The 17,532-nt window shown below is 36.3% G+C and overlaps 1 protein-coding gene across 18 annotated transcripts in view; it reads left to right on the forward strand.

The window, feature by feature from the left end:
- The window catches only part of ATF2 (activating transcription factor 2), a 51,746-nt gene that overhangs the window by 5,177 nt on the left and 29,037 nt on the right, over positions 1-17,532 (forward strand). For 14 of the 18 annotated variants that reach the window (NM_001396507.1, NM_204904.2, NM_001396506.1 and 11 more), the window contains 5 exons: positions 4,813-4,881; positions 5,554-5,623; positions 8,203-8,299; positions 10,797-10,915; positions 12,412-12,540. In NM_001396507.1, the coding sequence (NP_001383436.1) occupies positions 5,576-5,623; positions 8,203-8,299; positions 10,797-10,915; positions 12,412-12,540 (393 nt within the window). In that variant the 5' untranslated portion in view covers positions 4,813-4,881; positions 5,554-5,575. The remainder of the gene's footprint in view (positions 1-4,812; positions 4,882-5,553; positions 5,624-8,202; positions 8,300-10,796; positions 10,916-12,411; positions 12,541-17,532) is intronic. The other 4 variants (XM_046943438.1, XM_046943437.1, XM_046943435.1 and 1 more) reach the window with 1 other exon arrangement.

Raw genomic sequence — 17,532 nt, forward strand, 5'->3', positions numbered from 1 at the left:
TTTTTCTCAGCAAATTTGGGGATATTTTTGCAGGGATTGTTAATGTGCATATATACATTTTAAACAACTATTTAAATGTCTAATAGAAAAAATTTGAGTTGAGGTGTCATTTGAGATTTCCACGCTCCTGCTGTATAGGGAATTAAGAGAGAAACCAAAAGAACCTTCACCACTAAAATAAGCCATCAAGGCATTGGTCAAGTCTGTGGTTTCCTTCTTTTACAAGCTGCCTACAGGAAGGTATCTTGCAGGCAGGCCTCAGAGGATGCAGTAACAGCGTCTTGAAAGTGTCCTTCAGATATTTACTTGAAATCTTATTAAAAATATACAAATGGTTGTTGAAACTATTTTTGTGACGTGTTTAGATTAACACTGGTTTGAAATTTCATAGGAACACCTTTATTTTTTAAGTAAGCACACTGCCTTAGGTGTCAGTACATTATTTGTAAATGCTACTGTATTTATTTTGCTTTGTATTAAATGCATTTTGACCAATTGTATTTATTTACAAATATATATTTTACCGTATTGCTTGCTTTCCGTAAGTGGTATGACGTTTAAATGCTTTCACATCATTCTGGTTTATCTTTGTGTTGAAATGTGGAGCAAATGAGCACCAGAAATGGGAGACTGCATTCTGATTTAAGTACCAAAGCTGTCGGTATCGCTGAGATTATTTGTTGCTGTTCCCATGTTCATCTCTGATACTGTTTCTCACTGAGAATTATGCTGAGAATCTACAGGTTTCTCTATGTTTCTGAGAGAAGGCAGGGTAGAAGGCTTGTAGAAGAATGTTGTACTTCGGTGGACTATAATAAGAATTATTTAATTGAAGTGTTTGTTTCATCTGAAGAATTAAAGTTGAGACTGGAGGTTCAAATTCAAATTGAATCACTTCAAGAGCTATCTTATATGTGATAAGGTTTTTCACTTGTTACCTGGTTAACAAACAGAAGTGCCTATAACTCATCTCTGGCCATTGGGTTTGAAGGTCACATACTTTATTTTTCGTTGCGTTGGACGGGGAACATTTTTGTCAAGATGGCATGTGCATTATTCTTTTGCTATTCAGGGAGAAGGTATTTTTTACTTTTTTTATTTGTTGTGGTGGTCTCTCTTAGAGCAGTCAGTCTCCAACAGCCTTCTGAAATCAGAGCGCATAAAAATCCAGAAGGAAGAGAGGGGACTGGCAAAGGACATCTTTTGTATTGGTTTTTCTTGTTTTTGTTTGTTTGTTTCTTGTTTGTTTTAGCATAGCACAGTTACATGTACGTAGTACAGTTACAACCTTACATGTACATGTTACATGTACAGTTTCAGGTGGTGGGCCATAAACTTAATCACTCGGAGTTTTCTAAAGCTCAGGTTTGGATGTTGAGTCTCATTCTTTTGTTGTACACTACCCAGAATCTGGATCTGCCCAGATGTGATGAGGCCACTACGGTTTCTCTTTGAGTCTGTAGTCTTTCTTGCTTCTAAGGGCTCAGAGTTGGACACAGTATCCAGCTGCAGCTCCCTGAATGCCGAATAAAGGAGAACAGTCATTTCCCTTGATCTGCTTGCTATGCTCTTTCTAATTCAGCCCAGTATGCTGTTAGCTTTTGGTGCTGCAAGTGGCTTGCTGATGTATTCAGTTTGTTGTCCACGGGAGTTCCAAGTTCTGCCCCAGAGCTGCTTGACAGTCATTTGGCCCTCGGCCTGCAGTGTTGCATGGAAGAATTTTGTTCTAGGTGCGAGCTTTGCATTTGTCTCTGTAACAGGTAAATACAATCCTTACTGATGTGGCTAGACTAATGAATGTGAGCCCTTTGTTTTCCCATCTTGTCAGATCCGGTTTCTGTTTAGACTTGTAATGTCCAAGATCTTGCTGGAATGGATGAGTGAACTTCTTTTCTCTTTTAAGTTCTAAAAATCTAGCACTTCAGGAGACTTTTTTTTTCCTTAGATCTTAGTTGGAATCTCTTTACAAAGGCATTATCTCTCAGAATGCCTTGTAGTTTGCAGACAAGTAATAGAGAGTTCAGAATATGAATTTGTCCTTCAACTTCTCTCCATGAAGTTATTCAGGAGGACACTGCTTTGTTTTCTTTTTCTTTATAAGTAGGGTGTCAGAAATTTCAGATTTCCCAAACTAAAATGTGAAGCCAGGTAACTGCTTAATATGCAAATGCATGTTTTGGTAATGTTCCTTTAAAAGAGTTCAGACATGAAAAGCTTTACAGCTTATGACCTAAGGAAAAAAAAAAGCTAACAGTGTGGGTGTTGTAGATTTTTGAGACTAATACTATGCACTTTCAAAGACTTGCAGTAAGCTGTGTTAACAGATATAGTGTTGTGTGTGCCCCATTATTAATCAAAATCTTCATCTTTTAGGAAAAAAATAATATACCTGTTATGGAAATAACTTTTCTGTTTATAGTGTGTATCTGTGTGTATATTGCAGTTGTATTTAAGTATGTGCTGCCTCACGATCAAGATTTAACAAAGGTAATTCCTTTTCAGACTTAAAGGAGACTGCCCTGCTAGTTTGAGCCCATAATAATAATAAAAAAAATCTGCTTTACATAGCTGAACAAAGGTACTGTGTTCTGAGGGGATGACCTTTGAGTGTCCATTTAAATTCCAGATAATATAAAGGTGGAATCCTGAAGCTTCAGTGAGAACAACCTTAATCGTGAAGCCTAAGTCGTGAATATTCAAGTTGCCCGTGGCATTAATACTCTTCAGTGTTGATAGTACCATGTTCGTAGTTCTAACTGTTCAATAAATATTTCACCTCTTCAGAAACTTCAAACAGGTTATGAATTCTTTGCAAGGAATGGCAGAGCAATCTCTCTCTGTGATTTGCTTTGGCATCTTGTCTGTGGGACATAAATGTTTCCCTGAGTTGTTAGTGCCAAAGAATCTAAAGTTTCTGGCAGCCATTCATCTCTTCTTGGCCTGTGATCTCAGTCTCAGTATCCTCATTCTGTTGAATGTATATATTTAGAAGTGACACTGGAATCTCTCTCTCTTTCCAAGATTTGCTTCTTTGCTATTTGGTGCCCATAGACAAGGACACTGGGCTTTCCTCCTTAAAGTAATACCCAAAATTCTATGCAGTAGTTTTTACTATTCAGTGTTAGGCAAAATGATCAGATAATGTGCCCCCTACAGATATGAATTTCTCAGGTATTATGACTTAGATGATTTGCCTAGGCTTACTTGAACTGTTTTGTCTCTAGTTGTAAATGGTATTCTTAGGATAGTTAAGCAGCTTCCGAAGTCTTGCACCTTTTCATGACCACTCTTCAGGGAGAGAGGTGAATTTGTTCTGCTTGGGATTGTTAATCACAAAGACATATTTATTCATCAAGCCAAGCAGAGGTCAGAATTAACATTGTTAAATCTTTATATAAATATCCATACTTAAAGATGAATGTGTTTCTTTTGGGGGAGGAATCCACATAGGGGCTAAGAGTGCTTGTCATCTCCTGGCTAGTTAGCTATATTGGTGCTTTTTTTTTTTCTCCTCTTTTTACTTGAAGTAAAAATAAGATAACTTTAATAATGAGATTAGTTGCTCGTAACTTATCTCTAATGTGACAAAATCATATTTTTATATGTTCAAGGTACCTGAACTTTTGTTATTTTCAGTCACTGACATCGCAGCATCCACGTACAGATCTTGTGCACTGTCCAGCACAGGTTGATGCAATCCCATGTGTGTCCCTTCTTCCCAAAGTAGAGCGATGCTGCTTTGCCTGTTGCATGAGAATGTAGTTGAGAAATGTACTCTCCTTTCTCTTTTCCTACCCAGTAGTGTTCCATAACGCAGAACACAGTCAGAGCAGACTTACCATGCCAGTGGATTAATTTGGGTTTGCTAGAACCCGGAAAGGAAGGGGCTGAAGGAAAGGCTTGTGCTAAGGTCCGATAACCAGGAAAGCATAAAAAGTAGGTGAGCCCAGAAAGAACTTGAGAGAACTCCCAACCAGATGGTTCAGGAGCAGAGAGTTCATGATGAGATGAAGGGCAGTTACACCTGTTGTCCATGGCTTATTAGGTCTACCTTGACCACTTTTTCCAAAAAGGTAATAAAGCATGGTTGATGTTGATGGAATTATAATACTTCTTTGTACTGGTGTCCTGAAAGATCCAAGTAGATGACCGCATTTGTTTCCGAGTATATGGTAGAAATGTCTTGCTCTTAGCAAGGTGGGAGGGAGAGTCTGACAGCAGATCTGTCTGAAATTGTTTCCCTTGCTCTGATGTGAGTATAAACAACATGTTTCTCTTTATTCTCTGCTTTACCTAAAGCTTCATTGCGTGCTTTAGAATCTTAGGGCATCTGAAGTGTGAAGATCATTTTTGCTTGTAAAACTTCTTTGGTGAAAAAATGTGTTGCAGGCATCCAGCTATGGAAAAATTAATTGGAAAAAAACAAGTTAGTTCTTCAGTATTTTAATTCTCCTCAGCACAGTCTCTGAAACTATTAGGATTTTTGTAGCTTCAAGGTTAATTTGAGGACGGATTTTTCCCTTAGTGTTATGAGTTCTCATCTCAAATATAAAGGGTACTAGATTTTTCTTACAAGAAAGATATGAATCACGTACTTTGTCCAAAAAATTTAATTGTAGAAGCAGCTTTTACTGCCTGAGAGAAGGCAAAATTTAAGAAGTGGATCTGTTGAGGTAAACCATTTATTTGGCAAAGCTGTAGTGTTTCTTGGTTGAACTATCAAGATCGGACATTATATCACTTATCTTTACAAAATCATGGTTTATTGCATATTTAACAAGCATAGTAATTAATATCTTCTTTCAATTACAGTTCATTGCCATGAAAAGGAGGATATGATAGTTTGCCCTATGAAACAGATTTATATGTGAAATCTGACAGGTACGTGTTTCAGTATGCTTGGTGAGTAAGCAAATCAGCACAAAATAGAATAGTGTTAGTATCCATTACTTCATTCTTATATATTTTTTAGCTTCCTGGTGATTCAGTTGTATAGCTGAGGTGTTATTAAAGTATATATGTGTTTTGCAGTTATATTTATAAAAGAGTACATAGTGGGCTATCTACTAGCTTTGCTTGGCATGGGAAAAAAAATAGATGATTATGAAAAACTTAACATGATTATGAAAAAAACTATCTTATCAACCACTTTAATTTGTTGGCACTGTGGCGTTGAGTACTCATTCATCTGCTGCTTTGTTCTTTTCTTGGCGGGTGGTGGAGGGAATTGAGTAATTGTTACAAGATAGTTTACTTTCAGTAACAAACTGTCTTACTATGTTCTCATGCACCTTTTGCAATGGATTACATTATGTACAAACACTTGCCTTTCCAACTGAGACCCACGTTTAAAATCTCTGTCTCTATTTCATTTTGGCTACAAACTTACAGAGTTTGTAGTCCAGATGCTACTCACGTGCTAGGTATTTAGATTCTTAGTGCAGTCAGAAGGCAGTTCTTGCTTATACAATATTAAAGTTTCGCATGGATTTTGATATGTTGATGACTCGTTGCAATATTTGTAAAATGCTTTCCACTGTCATTTTAATACAGGTAGCACGACGACCTGTGGAATATGAGTGATGACAAACCCTTTTTATGCACTGCCCCTGGATGTGGCCAGGTAATGGTCTGACTCGAAGTTATTAACACTGGTTGAATAAAAGTAAAAAAGTGAACCATATTTCCAGAGACTGAAGAGAAGTGACTTAACTGGTAAAAAGTACCCACGTTTTCCAGTTCTGCTGAAAAGCAGGTGGCAGCAAGAATTCCTGGTGTTTGAACTGTCAATTTATTCAGAAGTATACTAACTATATAATGAAGACAATTTCCTTTCTTAGCCCTGTCTTTTTTGTTTACATGAAAAAGTGTGTGTGTGCATGTGTATATGTATTCACACTCAATAAATGTGCAGGTAACCAACATTTTTCAGTATATTTCAACTTTAATGAGGAGCTCACGGTGAAACTTACAGGATTTCTGTGTTTAGTAAGTCTGTTAAAAAATTCACTTTTCTTTGACTTCACAGTAGTTTAAAACTGATGAATCTTCCCATCTATGGTGACTGCAAATATTTTAAAGAATTTTTATTTATGTATTTTTGAATAAAGGAAAGTGTTATGATTATGCATGCCACAAAATCCTTTAGTACTTCTAATATAATGTATTCAGTAACAGTAGATGTAGTGCTAAATGACCAGAAAACAAAAAATAGTTAATGAATGCTTGATTTGATGGTCACTTAAGATTTGTCTTAACTCTTTTAATTTAGTAACCTGAAAATGAGTGAGTTTACATTATCTGCTGCATGAGGTTGACTTTCCTGCTGCCTTTGTATAGAACCAGTTTCTTAAACCAGCTGCATTTTTTTTTCCATTATATTGATGCACTTGGATTGGTTTGGATTTTGAGGTCAAAATATTTTCATTCTTGCTCTGAAAACGTAGCTTTTTATGATGACTGACGGCATTAATGTTACATTAATGAAGCATTTGGTATTTAGAGTGGGAAAAGACTCAGATTTCTTACTGTGTCTTTTATGTTTGGAGTAGTAGAAGTTGAATAACTTCTCCTAAGCAACATGTTTGTCGCCGTCCTATCTGAATCCCATTTTGATGTAAGCTGTGTCAGAACTGTATCTCACAGAAGATGCATTGTGGGTCTACATCAGTCCTTTATTCAAGTGGAGGAGGAGAGTGAAGTTTGTGTCTCAGAGAATGGGCAAAGCTTCTTCAGATGCCAGATCATGCTGTAGAACAGAGATCCTGTTCCCTCCAAATAAGTCTGTCTGTCACGTAGTAGGACATAAAGATGTGTTTGAGTCGTAGTGTGATAGAACAATAGTATTTCTGCCTTAAGGTGTCTCTAGAGATAAGACATGGGAGCTATGGATAGTGACATTTGGAACCCTTGGCAAGCAGAGTTCTAACAGAAGAGCCTGGCCTGTATTACACTGTTTTTCAGTAATCTCGCATTTTTAGATCTCCTGTCAACTCCACATGTACATGTCCTTTCTCACATAAATATTCTAAAGACAATACTTGGAGGTCAGTTAAGCTTTCTATGTGTTTTTCTGAGAGATGATGCTTGGTGGATATCTCTTACAAATTATATGTGGAGTGACTTAACTGACTGGAGAAAAATCAGAAACATTATGGACACAGTTTTTCATGCAGAGGGTGATGAAGCACTGGAACAGGTTGCCCAAGGAGGTTGTGGACGCCCCATCCCTGGAGGCATTCAATGCCAGGCTGGATGTGGCTCTGGGCAGCCTGGTCTGGTGGTTGGCGACCCTGCCCATGGCAGGAAGGTTGAAACTAGATGTTCTTTGAGGTCCTTTTCAACCCAGGCCATTCTGTGTGGGTTGCAGATGTTCACAAAGAAAAGTAAGAATTAGAATATTTCATTGAATGTAGAAACGTGCATTTTGGGAAGACTTTTCTTAGATTATCTCAACTGAATCACTATCTTCACCCACAATCAAAGAGGCATAGCAAGTTTCAAGTTAAAGAAAAAAAAAATCTATTGTACAGGACATAGTTTGTCTGCTTGCTGTTTCCTTCATAGAGTGTACCCTAAATTGTGGAAAAGTATGCAAAACACTGCTGGGATACTTCTGAAAACTTGGGAGCTTGTTATATTGCTGATAAGTTTTGGTAATTCACAGCCTTCTGGTGGTTTGATGATGTAGTAGTATTTCCCATTCTCTCTGCTTCATGTTAGATAGTAACCCGTCAGGGGCAGGAGTTAGATTTTTATTTTGTTATTACACCATTAAATACAGTAAGTCTGTGTTTGTGATTACAGATCAATTCTCATAATTGTGATAAACCAAACAATACAGATATCAAATAGTGATAATCAATTACTAAACATTGCCAAGATCTGTTAGCATAGCGAACGGCTGTTTGCTAGTGGTTGATGAAGTCTGCGACACTCTGAAATGTTATCATGGACTTTTGATGACTGCAGGTACTTATACTACCATTTCACTGATACTGTTGCTCTTTGGTTACTGTGAACATTAGAGTTTCATCATATTTTTGCTGGTACTTGGTTTGTTGACCAACAAGTAAGATATTCCAAAGAGTTGTCTGTTAACTTAGTAACAACTGCTTTAAGTGTTATGAAAGTGACTTTGTGTAGAAATGTACTTACTGTGTTCACGTTCAAAATTACATTTCTTAAAACTTTCTGCCACAGCGTTTTACCAATGAGGATCATTTGGCTGTCCATAAACATAAACATGAGATGACACTGAAATTTGGTCCGGCTCGTAATGATAGTGTCATTGTGGCTGGTTAGTATATAATTTTATAACTAGTTTGTTCATTTTTTCTGGTGGAATGTGCATTCATTTTGGTCTGTTTTCTGTACTTAATGAGTAAATGTGCATTATGATACTGAAATATTTTCTTCATTGTAGTTGTCTGCAAAATGTTTTGAAAATATTTTCCTGTATTATTAACTTCTGTTAAAATCTGTTTTTTAACTTTTATTTAGATCTGATACATGTTTAAATATTTTTCACATATCAGTACTTGAATAATCGATTAAATTGTGTAGTAAGTGTTCAGTAAGAACCGACACTAATAAAGGCTATGCTTAGCAGGTCTGTCACTAGGTTGTACCATAGTTAAGGCTTACGGTTTAATTGGGATTACTTGTCCCTGGAATTTAAAATACATTATGTTTTTACATGCTGCGATGAAAGTAGGAGAAGGAGTTAGTAACTAGAAAAAGATAACAATGGTTTTAATTATTTGAAGTCTTTTTAGTTTGAATTCCAGCTACTGTTATTTTATTTCCACCTCTGAATTCATGGCAGATTCATGATCATTTGTAAGTAAGTTTTTTGTTTGTCCAGGATCAGAAGTAATTGCCAATGGATCACAATATACTTTAAAGCTCTTCAATGAAGACAGCTCATGCTAATTATGAAGTTGTAGTCAGAATGGTTTTTTATGGTGGTCGAATAGTGTAAATGAATGTTGCAAAGACTTTCAGACATTTTCAGAGCATTTTGGTTTTAAGAAGCTAACTTGTTAGGACCAACAGACAAAAAAAAGTTGCTCTTACATGAGCAGTTACATTTTAATATTCTAAACACAGTCCTTAACTATTAAACTGTAAGAAGGAGAACCTGTTCATAATCAGGTGTGTGAGAATGAAACCATATTGTCATTCTGTCTCTTTGCAACTACATTCCAGTGCATGAACTGTAGTCATAACTGCTAGGTTATGTTAGTGAGGATGCACGTAATAACACTAATAGTATTTTAGATGAAGTTATTGTGTGGCAGATTACCTGGTTATAATAGTGAAATAGAGGAATTTACATAGTAAATTTATACAAAGGCTCTTTTGAAACTACCTCAGGCAGTAGTAAACAGGGTGCCAGAAGTCTTAGAACTGCAGCTCAACTGTACAGGCATTGCAGGAGCCAATAAAGTCTTTTGTACAATATCACATCTCCTATTATTGTGCTTCATGCACTTAGCATTGATTCCTCTCATTTTCATAGTATTAGAAGAAAGAAACTGTGAGCTGTGAATGCACTTTTTTAAAAATTAAAGCATTTCCGTACATCTTGCCTTTGGAACTAGAGCCTGCTAGCTCACCAAAGTGATCTGGTATGCTAGACTGGCACTTGAGAAAAGCTCCCTATGGTTGGTCGACATGGACGGAAGAAATCTTTGATATCCTTCCAGCATTGTAAGGGGTTAGTGGTCTGCAAACTCAAACTGCTTGTCTCCAGCAGGTGGAGTATGCCTTGTGGCTGATTTTCCTGCAAGGCAGAAAGGAGCATGCTCTCAAGGCAAAACAGTGTCCTTAACCACATCATCTATTCCTTTCCCCTGTCTGTATTGTTCAAAATGAAACAGTTTTCTCTGTTTCTAACCGAGAGTCTAGTTTTCTATGAAAATGACAGTGTAGGCTTACAAAAACCAAGTATGTTAATGTAAATGCCATATGTCACTATGTTTTGTAATGCAGCTGCTTTTTATTAATATCTATGTGGTGTCGGCTGGCAAAGAATGAGAGGATAATTCTGTCTGAAAATGAGCAAATTCTGTAAAAGGCTGATAGGAAAAAAGAACTGCCGTAGCATTACAACCATGAGTTTTGGGGTTTATACTTGCATTCCAAATAGATGCACTGAAGTACTTTGTATCAAAGCACTTCCTCGACCATTCTTTTTGTTGCGTGCTTCATCTTTTGAGATTGTTACTAGAGCATACATCATGAGAAAATCAACACAAATCTTCTTTTAACCAGTCTTCAAAATATGTCCCTAACTAACAGTTTACATGAATGCAAGAGCATTCCAAATGTACAAAAACACGCTTGCTTTTCATGCATTTAGTTTTCTGAACAAAGTGAAGTAATTCTGAAGTGAATTGCTAAATAACTTGAAGTTTTAATACATGCATCAACTGTAAAGCTAGTTAAAATAAATAACCCTGTTAGTGTCATCTTTGTGTAGGCTAAATACAGATTTCTTAACTTTATAAATTTCCTTGGTATCATCTTGATTTTAAGTTAGAAGAAATCCTTTGTAACTTAAAACCCACTGCGGCTCTTGAATAATTATCTGAATAAATTCAGATTTTTTTTTGACTGCTCTTTAGTTAGCCTGGATTCGTTTTAGAGAAAGTTATATATTCATATAATTACAAATCAATATCTTGGTATTTTGGTGCTGTCTCCTTTTACTCTGAAAATTATTTACAATGCATCTGTTCTCAAATAGTATTTTAAAAGTATAATTGTGTGCTTCGTGTAAACTTTTTCAGATCAGACACCAACACCAACTCGATTCTTGAAGAACTGTGAAGAAGTGGGCTTATTCAATGAATTAGCAAGTCCTTTTGAAAATGAGTTTAAAAAGGCTTCTGAAGATGACATTAAGAAAGTAAGTTTATAGATGTTTTCTTTTTGGTCCTGCTGTTCAATTGAGAAAAGCAAACTTGATTTTATATATTGTCTTTTGAACTGTACCATTAGTCATTGGCCAGCTGTCAACAGATAGTCTTCTATGGAGAGAGCGCTAACTTAAGATTACTTTTCTGAAGGGTAGTTTGCCTCAGTTGACGTAAGTAGAATGGACACTGGAATACACTGACTTTTTCTGAACTCTGATTTTACTTTTGACTGATTATATGCTTTAACTTCCACAGGCAGTGACATTAAAAAATAAATCAAGTCTCTTTTATACATATGGATATAGATTTTACAGGATCAGTGTCTGGTTATTCTGTTTCAGTAAAGATTTTAGTAGACACTTCTGAATAGGACTCATTTCTGTGTGTTCTTGAGAAAACTCACCTTTGCTTTGTGCTCACAATTGTGCCAAATCTTTTTTAATTGGTGCATGGTAACTATTTATAAAATCATACATAAGATAATACAAATTCTGGTCTTGATTCTGACTTGATTTTCTGTGTAATTCACCACTTTCTTGGAGGAGGTTATAGTTATCGCAAAGTATTGAGAACACTTCAACAACTTTTAGAATTGATATTAGTTTTCCAAACTGACGAGAAGAAACGTGGTTGTGCTGGATATCTTTGGTAACATAAATAAACAAGAATGGCAAGGGGTAGAAAAAAATTACCCTAATAGCATTCTTCCTAAGGTGTTTTATTTTTTTAAACTGTTTTGCTTTTTCTGTAGTGTTTCACATTCAGCTGTCATGTGAAAAAAGGTTCCACCTTCAGCATTTTTCCCTTCTCTTTAATAAGCTTCTTCAGTAGAAAAACTAGAAATGAAATAGAAAAAAAGCACTTAGAAGATTATAAATGGAAGGTGAGCTCTGGGGGAACTCTCTTTCAAAGGTATTTGGACAACAGGTTAGACAGGTTGTACAGGCTTTGTAGTCAATACATTGCTTTAAGTATCTTTATAGCTGAATTTCTTTGCAGCATTTCATATGTCCTATCTGGACTATATGGACTATCTGTGTAGCAGTATAAAACTTTTTCAATAATTATTAGCTGTACTGAGTTTGAAATGACAAGTTCATTATAGCTTTTGTTCTACTTTGAAAATGAAGTTAAGATTTTACACTTGTGCGGCGTGTCATGTAATTTGTAGAAGGATGGTGTCCTACGTGTAGCCTTTAAAAGTAGTTCTGTCCTTCCTCAATTACAACTTTCCTGTGAATCTTGGGAAAGAAATTCAGAAAAAATTTTAACCTGGCAACGGGAATATAAACACAAAGTCTTACTGAAAAATACAGATGCTGGAAGAAGTCGGCTTGGCTGCTAACACATCTGCATTAAGGTCTTCAAGATATCAGCACCTCACTATTATTATAATAAGGCTAATATTTCTCCTTAGTTACTTATACTTTCTTACATATTTTATTTCTTTAGTGATTGATATTTTTTTTTACACGATTACTTTTAGATGCCTCTAGATCTGTCTCCTCTTGCAACACCAATTATAAGAAACAAAATTGAAGAACCTTCTGTTGTAGAGACGACTCATCAAGATAGTCCTTTACCTCATCCAGAGTCTACTACCAATGATGAAAAGGTCAGGATTGTTTTTTCTTTTTAGAATTCATTATCTGAATCTTCTGGTCTTTAGGTTTCTTGTACACGTTGATACCCACGCTACTTAAATGGTTGAAAGTAAAAGCCTTTGTTAACCACGTTTCCTGGATACATGCTTAATTTGTTCAATTCTTTGGTTAGCTTTGCTCAGCACAATTTTCTATTTGCCTCACATCGATAATTCAGTAAAGCTACAAAGGAAATCAGATTTAGTATTGCTGCTATGTTAAAAAAAGTCTTAATTGGGCTCTTTTTTTTTATGCATCATCAGGCAGTAGTCATGAAAAAGCAAATGAAGTGTAGCTTGAGACTCTCCACGTGTACATTTTTGTGTTTATCCTGTGTTTTCTCATGGATTGTTGTGCAGCAGCATGGGATGTTTAGTAAAAATGTACAGGGGTTGAATGGGCAGTCTTTCAAAATGAAGCAGGAAAACTTTGTTTCAAAATCCATACTCTTTTCAGCTAGTTTCCAAAGCTTAAAAACATATTGTTTTAAAACACTTTAAAAACATTGATGATCTGGGGCAGGTGCTTGTTTAGTGTTTACCTGAAGGCTGGATTTGTGAGGTGTTGTCTGTCTCAAGAGGATGCTGTAATTAAATCCATTTCAGAACTACTGCTCTGGTAGCAGTGGAAAGAAATAGTTTGATAATAAGATTGATACTTAACTTGCAGTGTTTTCATCGTATGAAGTTCTCTTGGAGAGCACAAAATTGAGCAAAATTAACAGAATGAATTAATTATTTAATCAAGTAGGAATGGAAATAAAAATATAAGGAGCAGAGTATAGTAAGCAACATGGTTGCTCTAGTCAGGTTTTCTATGTGCATCATTATTGGGCAGTCTGCATTAGAGGGACTTAAATACCTTATTTCCAAAAATTAGCAGGCTTTTTTGGGATTATAAGGTAATTCATATTGAAAGGGACCCTAAGCTGTTTCTATTCCAGTTTCCTGCTCAAAGCAGGGATTAGATCTGAGACCAGACCAAGAAACTCAGGGCTTTGTGCAGTCTAGCCTTGAAACCTCCAGAAAGAGCGAATGCACAATGTCTCTGCTTAATACATTCCAGTGCCAGACTGTTCTTGTGAAGGTAGTGTTTCTTTGTATCCAGTTTACCGTTTCCACTTGCACTGCTTCTCTTATCCTCCCAACAGACGCTGTATGTGACAGAAAGTCAAGGGAGTTTCAGTAGAGAATTGTCTTCAGAAGGCTGTGCTGAGTTTTATAAATTAGCAAAGATGAGTAATCATGGCTTATCAAAACTATCATGTAGTGAAAAATAGTAAAACTGGTTTGAAAGACTACACGTAAAGAGCTGCTTTGATCAAGCAGATCATAGTCCAAATCTTAAATCTTCTTTATTTCATAGTTTGGAGAGGTTAGTTTGTTTTTGTCTGCAGATAATTATTCTAAGTGCTTGAGTTTTGGCAGGAGAAAATATTAATGTCTTATTTATCAGTAGTGGTTCAGGATCTCATTAGCATCATTGCAAGTGCAAATTGTATCTAAATGCCTGGCAGTGCTTATAAACTTATTCATTATGTAATTCCAGTGTTGTCACTGTAACAGTACTGAAGTGAAAAGCTGCTGCAGCTTAATGTTGTTTTGATGTCTGATTGTAGAGACAAGCTGAGCAAGGATGAGGGTGCTGCTTGGAGTATGCTGCTGCTGAATGTGGCCTGCAGAAGTTGAGAAATGTGAGCAGAGTGTTGCTGTTTTCTCAGTTAGATTTTTATATTCTCCTTCTATAGGTGTGTTGAAGGAGGGAAGGTTTGTTGCTTTTCTTCAGGGCACAGCTGGTTTTAAAATTATATATGCCACTGTAACCATCTCCTTGGCTGAGTATGTTTTAGTAGTCTTAAACGGTCCCAGCCTGTTAATGTACGTGTAAGAAGGTTCTCATTTTCTTTGTAGATGTCAGAGGAATTTCTTAGACACTCTTGAAAATTACACTTCATTCTATTTTTAGTATTCTGGGAGAGTGTTTCCTTAGTTCCACGAAGCTTCAGTAACAGTTGTTATTCTACGTAGAATAGACTGAGATACCACTACAAGTACCTAAAGCATTTTAGCTGTAAAATAATAAGCAAATAAAGCTTAACTTATTATTTGAGGGTTTCCAAGCTCATAGTTTCTTATTAATGATATTTTAAAAGGAGACCCTCAACAGAGTTTCTCAAGTTGTTGTTCTTGTTGCCAGATAGCTAATTCCCTAAACTAATTATTTCAAAACCATTTGTTTTCTTACAGTGCTAATCAATTACAGCAGTAGTTCTGGCCATCTGCCTTTCTGTATAAAGAATTCCAGGTGTTCATTGATTGCGTTAGGAAGTTATCGCATGATATTTGCTTTTAGATTCAAAATACTTGCAAATATGCAAGTATTGAAAACAAATGTAAAAATATAATTATCTTCTGTAAAATATTTTCTGAACTTCAGTGGTTTTTAGTTTCAAGAATAAAAGGATTGGAGAGATCCTTTCAATAAATCTTCAATATCTTCGAGTAGACTTAAACTTGTTTTTCTTTTACGGGTGGGTAAAATCTCTTAAGGTCATGATTCTGCCTTTTTTTTTTTGTCCTTGTTCTTTAGCAGAATTTACAAACTGTCCTATTTTAGACAAAATTTACACTTCATAAGAACAATTCTTTGCCCAGTGAGTATCTTTATTGGATTGGTGTGCCTGTGGGTTTTTATATGTTGATAAAATGACAGTTTCTTGTAGATCCAGTACATCTCCAGCTTACGTTATTGCAGCATTGTTTAAGTAATTAGCACATGTATGTTTTCCAGATTTTAACTTAACGCGTGTTACTGTGAGAAGAGGAAATTGAAAATACTTTGTTTTCAACTGAATAAACATGTTATTGTTTTAATGTTTGGTGATCATTTCTGTTCTTCTAAACAAAGCACTCTATTTAAGATAGGCTGTATTTAATAGGAAGAGTTGTGTGCTCGTGAGGTTTTTGTTTTCAGAATTAAGTGATTTTACTAGAATGATCTTCTGATGGTCGCTGAAATACATTTGCCATGGAGTGCTTGGTGTGAAAGGTGCAAATTACCTTTCTCCAGGTAGAGATACAATCTAGGAAGAGATTCAGTTTATAGTCAGTGTTTATTAGGATGCTCAACAGTTAAGCTGTTATCAATAGCCAGTATTCACACAGTGCTGTAGCTTACAGTGTTACATAGTTGAAGCAGAAGTTGGGAGGCCAGTCCTAGCTGCTTGCTCAGAAGTGGAAGGTTGTAGTGGTTGAAGGTTAGGTGGCTGTTTGGTAAGTCCTTTAGGGCGTCCATTCTTTCATTGAGTCCACATGTAATCCTGTAGCCTTTGCTTGCACATAGCAGCCACCAAGTTTGTGAAGGTTACCTGAATCATACAGCGTGTTGACGTTGATGTCTGTGCACACCCCAGTGACCGTGTGCAGATTCAACTGCTCTTCTGAGTTTATCCGTTGTTACAAATTCAACAGGGCTGTTTTCCTCTGGAGCTTATCAGTCTTTCACATGCTGCCTCTGAGTGCATGCTTCTCTCCTTAGGCTGTTGTATTCTAGCAGCTATTGCCCCATCTGCTCACACAGGTACTTCAAAAACTGCTCCCGCAGACCAATACAGACAAGGGTCTGTTCTAGTACTACTGTTACTGAGAGGGTATGAATATCTGCATGAGTGCATTTTTCTCTTAAAGCTGTAACACACCGTGGCTCTGTGACTGTAGCTACCTGTTCGGTTTTTTCCACCTTTTTATAGAAAGTAGTATTACTTTGCCATGGGTGTTCATTCTGTGGTGTTCATGTATCTGCATTTATATTTATATGTACATATGTTTGTGGTTGCTGTGTATGAAGATGTTTCTGGTGAAAGAGCGGAAAAAAAAACCACACCTCTTAAAGCTGTTGGTTCTGCTACATACGACAAAGATGGGTGTTGCTTTGTTGGAGCCCTGCAGTAGAAATAGACTTTCTAGTGACTGCTAAGCTCCTTGGTTGCAGTAACAATGCTGGTAGTAGTGGGAAGCATCAGGTAGGAGAAAACGAAGCTGAAACAAGTGAAGAATGGCACAATACTATTTTTTCAGTTCTCTCTTGCTAGATTCAGGGCAAATGTTCTCCCTTTTTGCCTACCTCTAATTTCTTACAGTCAAGAAGTTCATCTCCTTTATGATTTTTCTGTGGCTCTTCTCACAGAGTTAAGATCTGTACATCAAATTCCTCATTTGTGAAGAAGTGTTTAACCCTGTCCTAAGAATATAACTCTCTCTGTTTCTTTTCCTTTTCTGTAATTCCATACTGTACTTCTGTCTTCTTTGACTGGGCACTCATCCATAATCTTAGGTACTGTGTTCAAGTGTTATAACACATAATTTTGCTAGATAGATATTAATGCAAAAACAAACAAACAAACAAAAAAAAACCAGTATATTCTTGGCTTCATTGCTATAGTTCTGTTGTTCTCCCAAAACTCAGTCACTGTGAATAGGATCTTTCAGGTCCTTTAGGGAAAAAGATGAATGAACTAATGAACCCTGATGTCAAATCTAGCCTGTGAACTTCAGAGTGGAGGAAATTTCATTATCTTTTTTTTTTCCAAGCCCACAGTTTGCCAGCCCATATACAGTTGTATAAAGCACTCAGAGGAGTTTGCTTATTTTCCAGGGAATGTACACAAAAAACAAACAAACAAAAACCAGAAACCAAGATGGCTAAGACCCCACTACTTTAAGCTTTGTTGATAAATAGTAATAACTTGAGTTGAATTCAGAACAAATGATAATCAGTGTAGCTTATGTGACACCTGTGTGAGAAGTTCTATTTGAAATGCTGTCTAACAGCAGAGCAACTAAAATAAGCTAGTCTCAAGACTGGAGCTTTGTGCCCTTGAATGTAGAGTTAGTGTGAAAATACCAGATAACTTGGAAAAGTCCTATGTAAAGACAGTCTGAAGTCTGATCACATGAAAGGTTTCC

This window comes from Gallus gallus, chromosome 7 (assembly GCF_016699485.2).
Source record: "Gallus gallus isolate bGalGal1 chromosome 7, bGalGal1.mat.broiler.GRCg7b, whole genome shotgun sequence".
Lineage (NCBI taxonomy): Eukaryota > Metazoa > Chordata > Aves > Galliformes > Phasianidae > Gallus > Gallus gallus.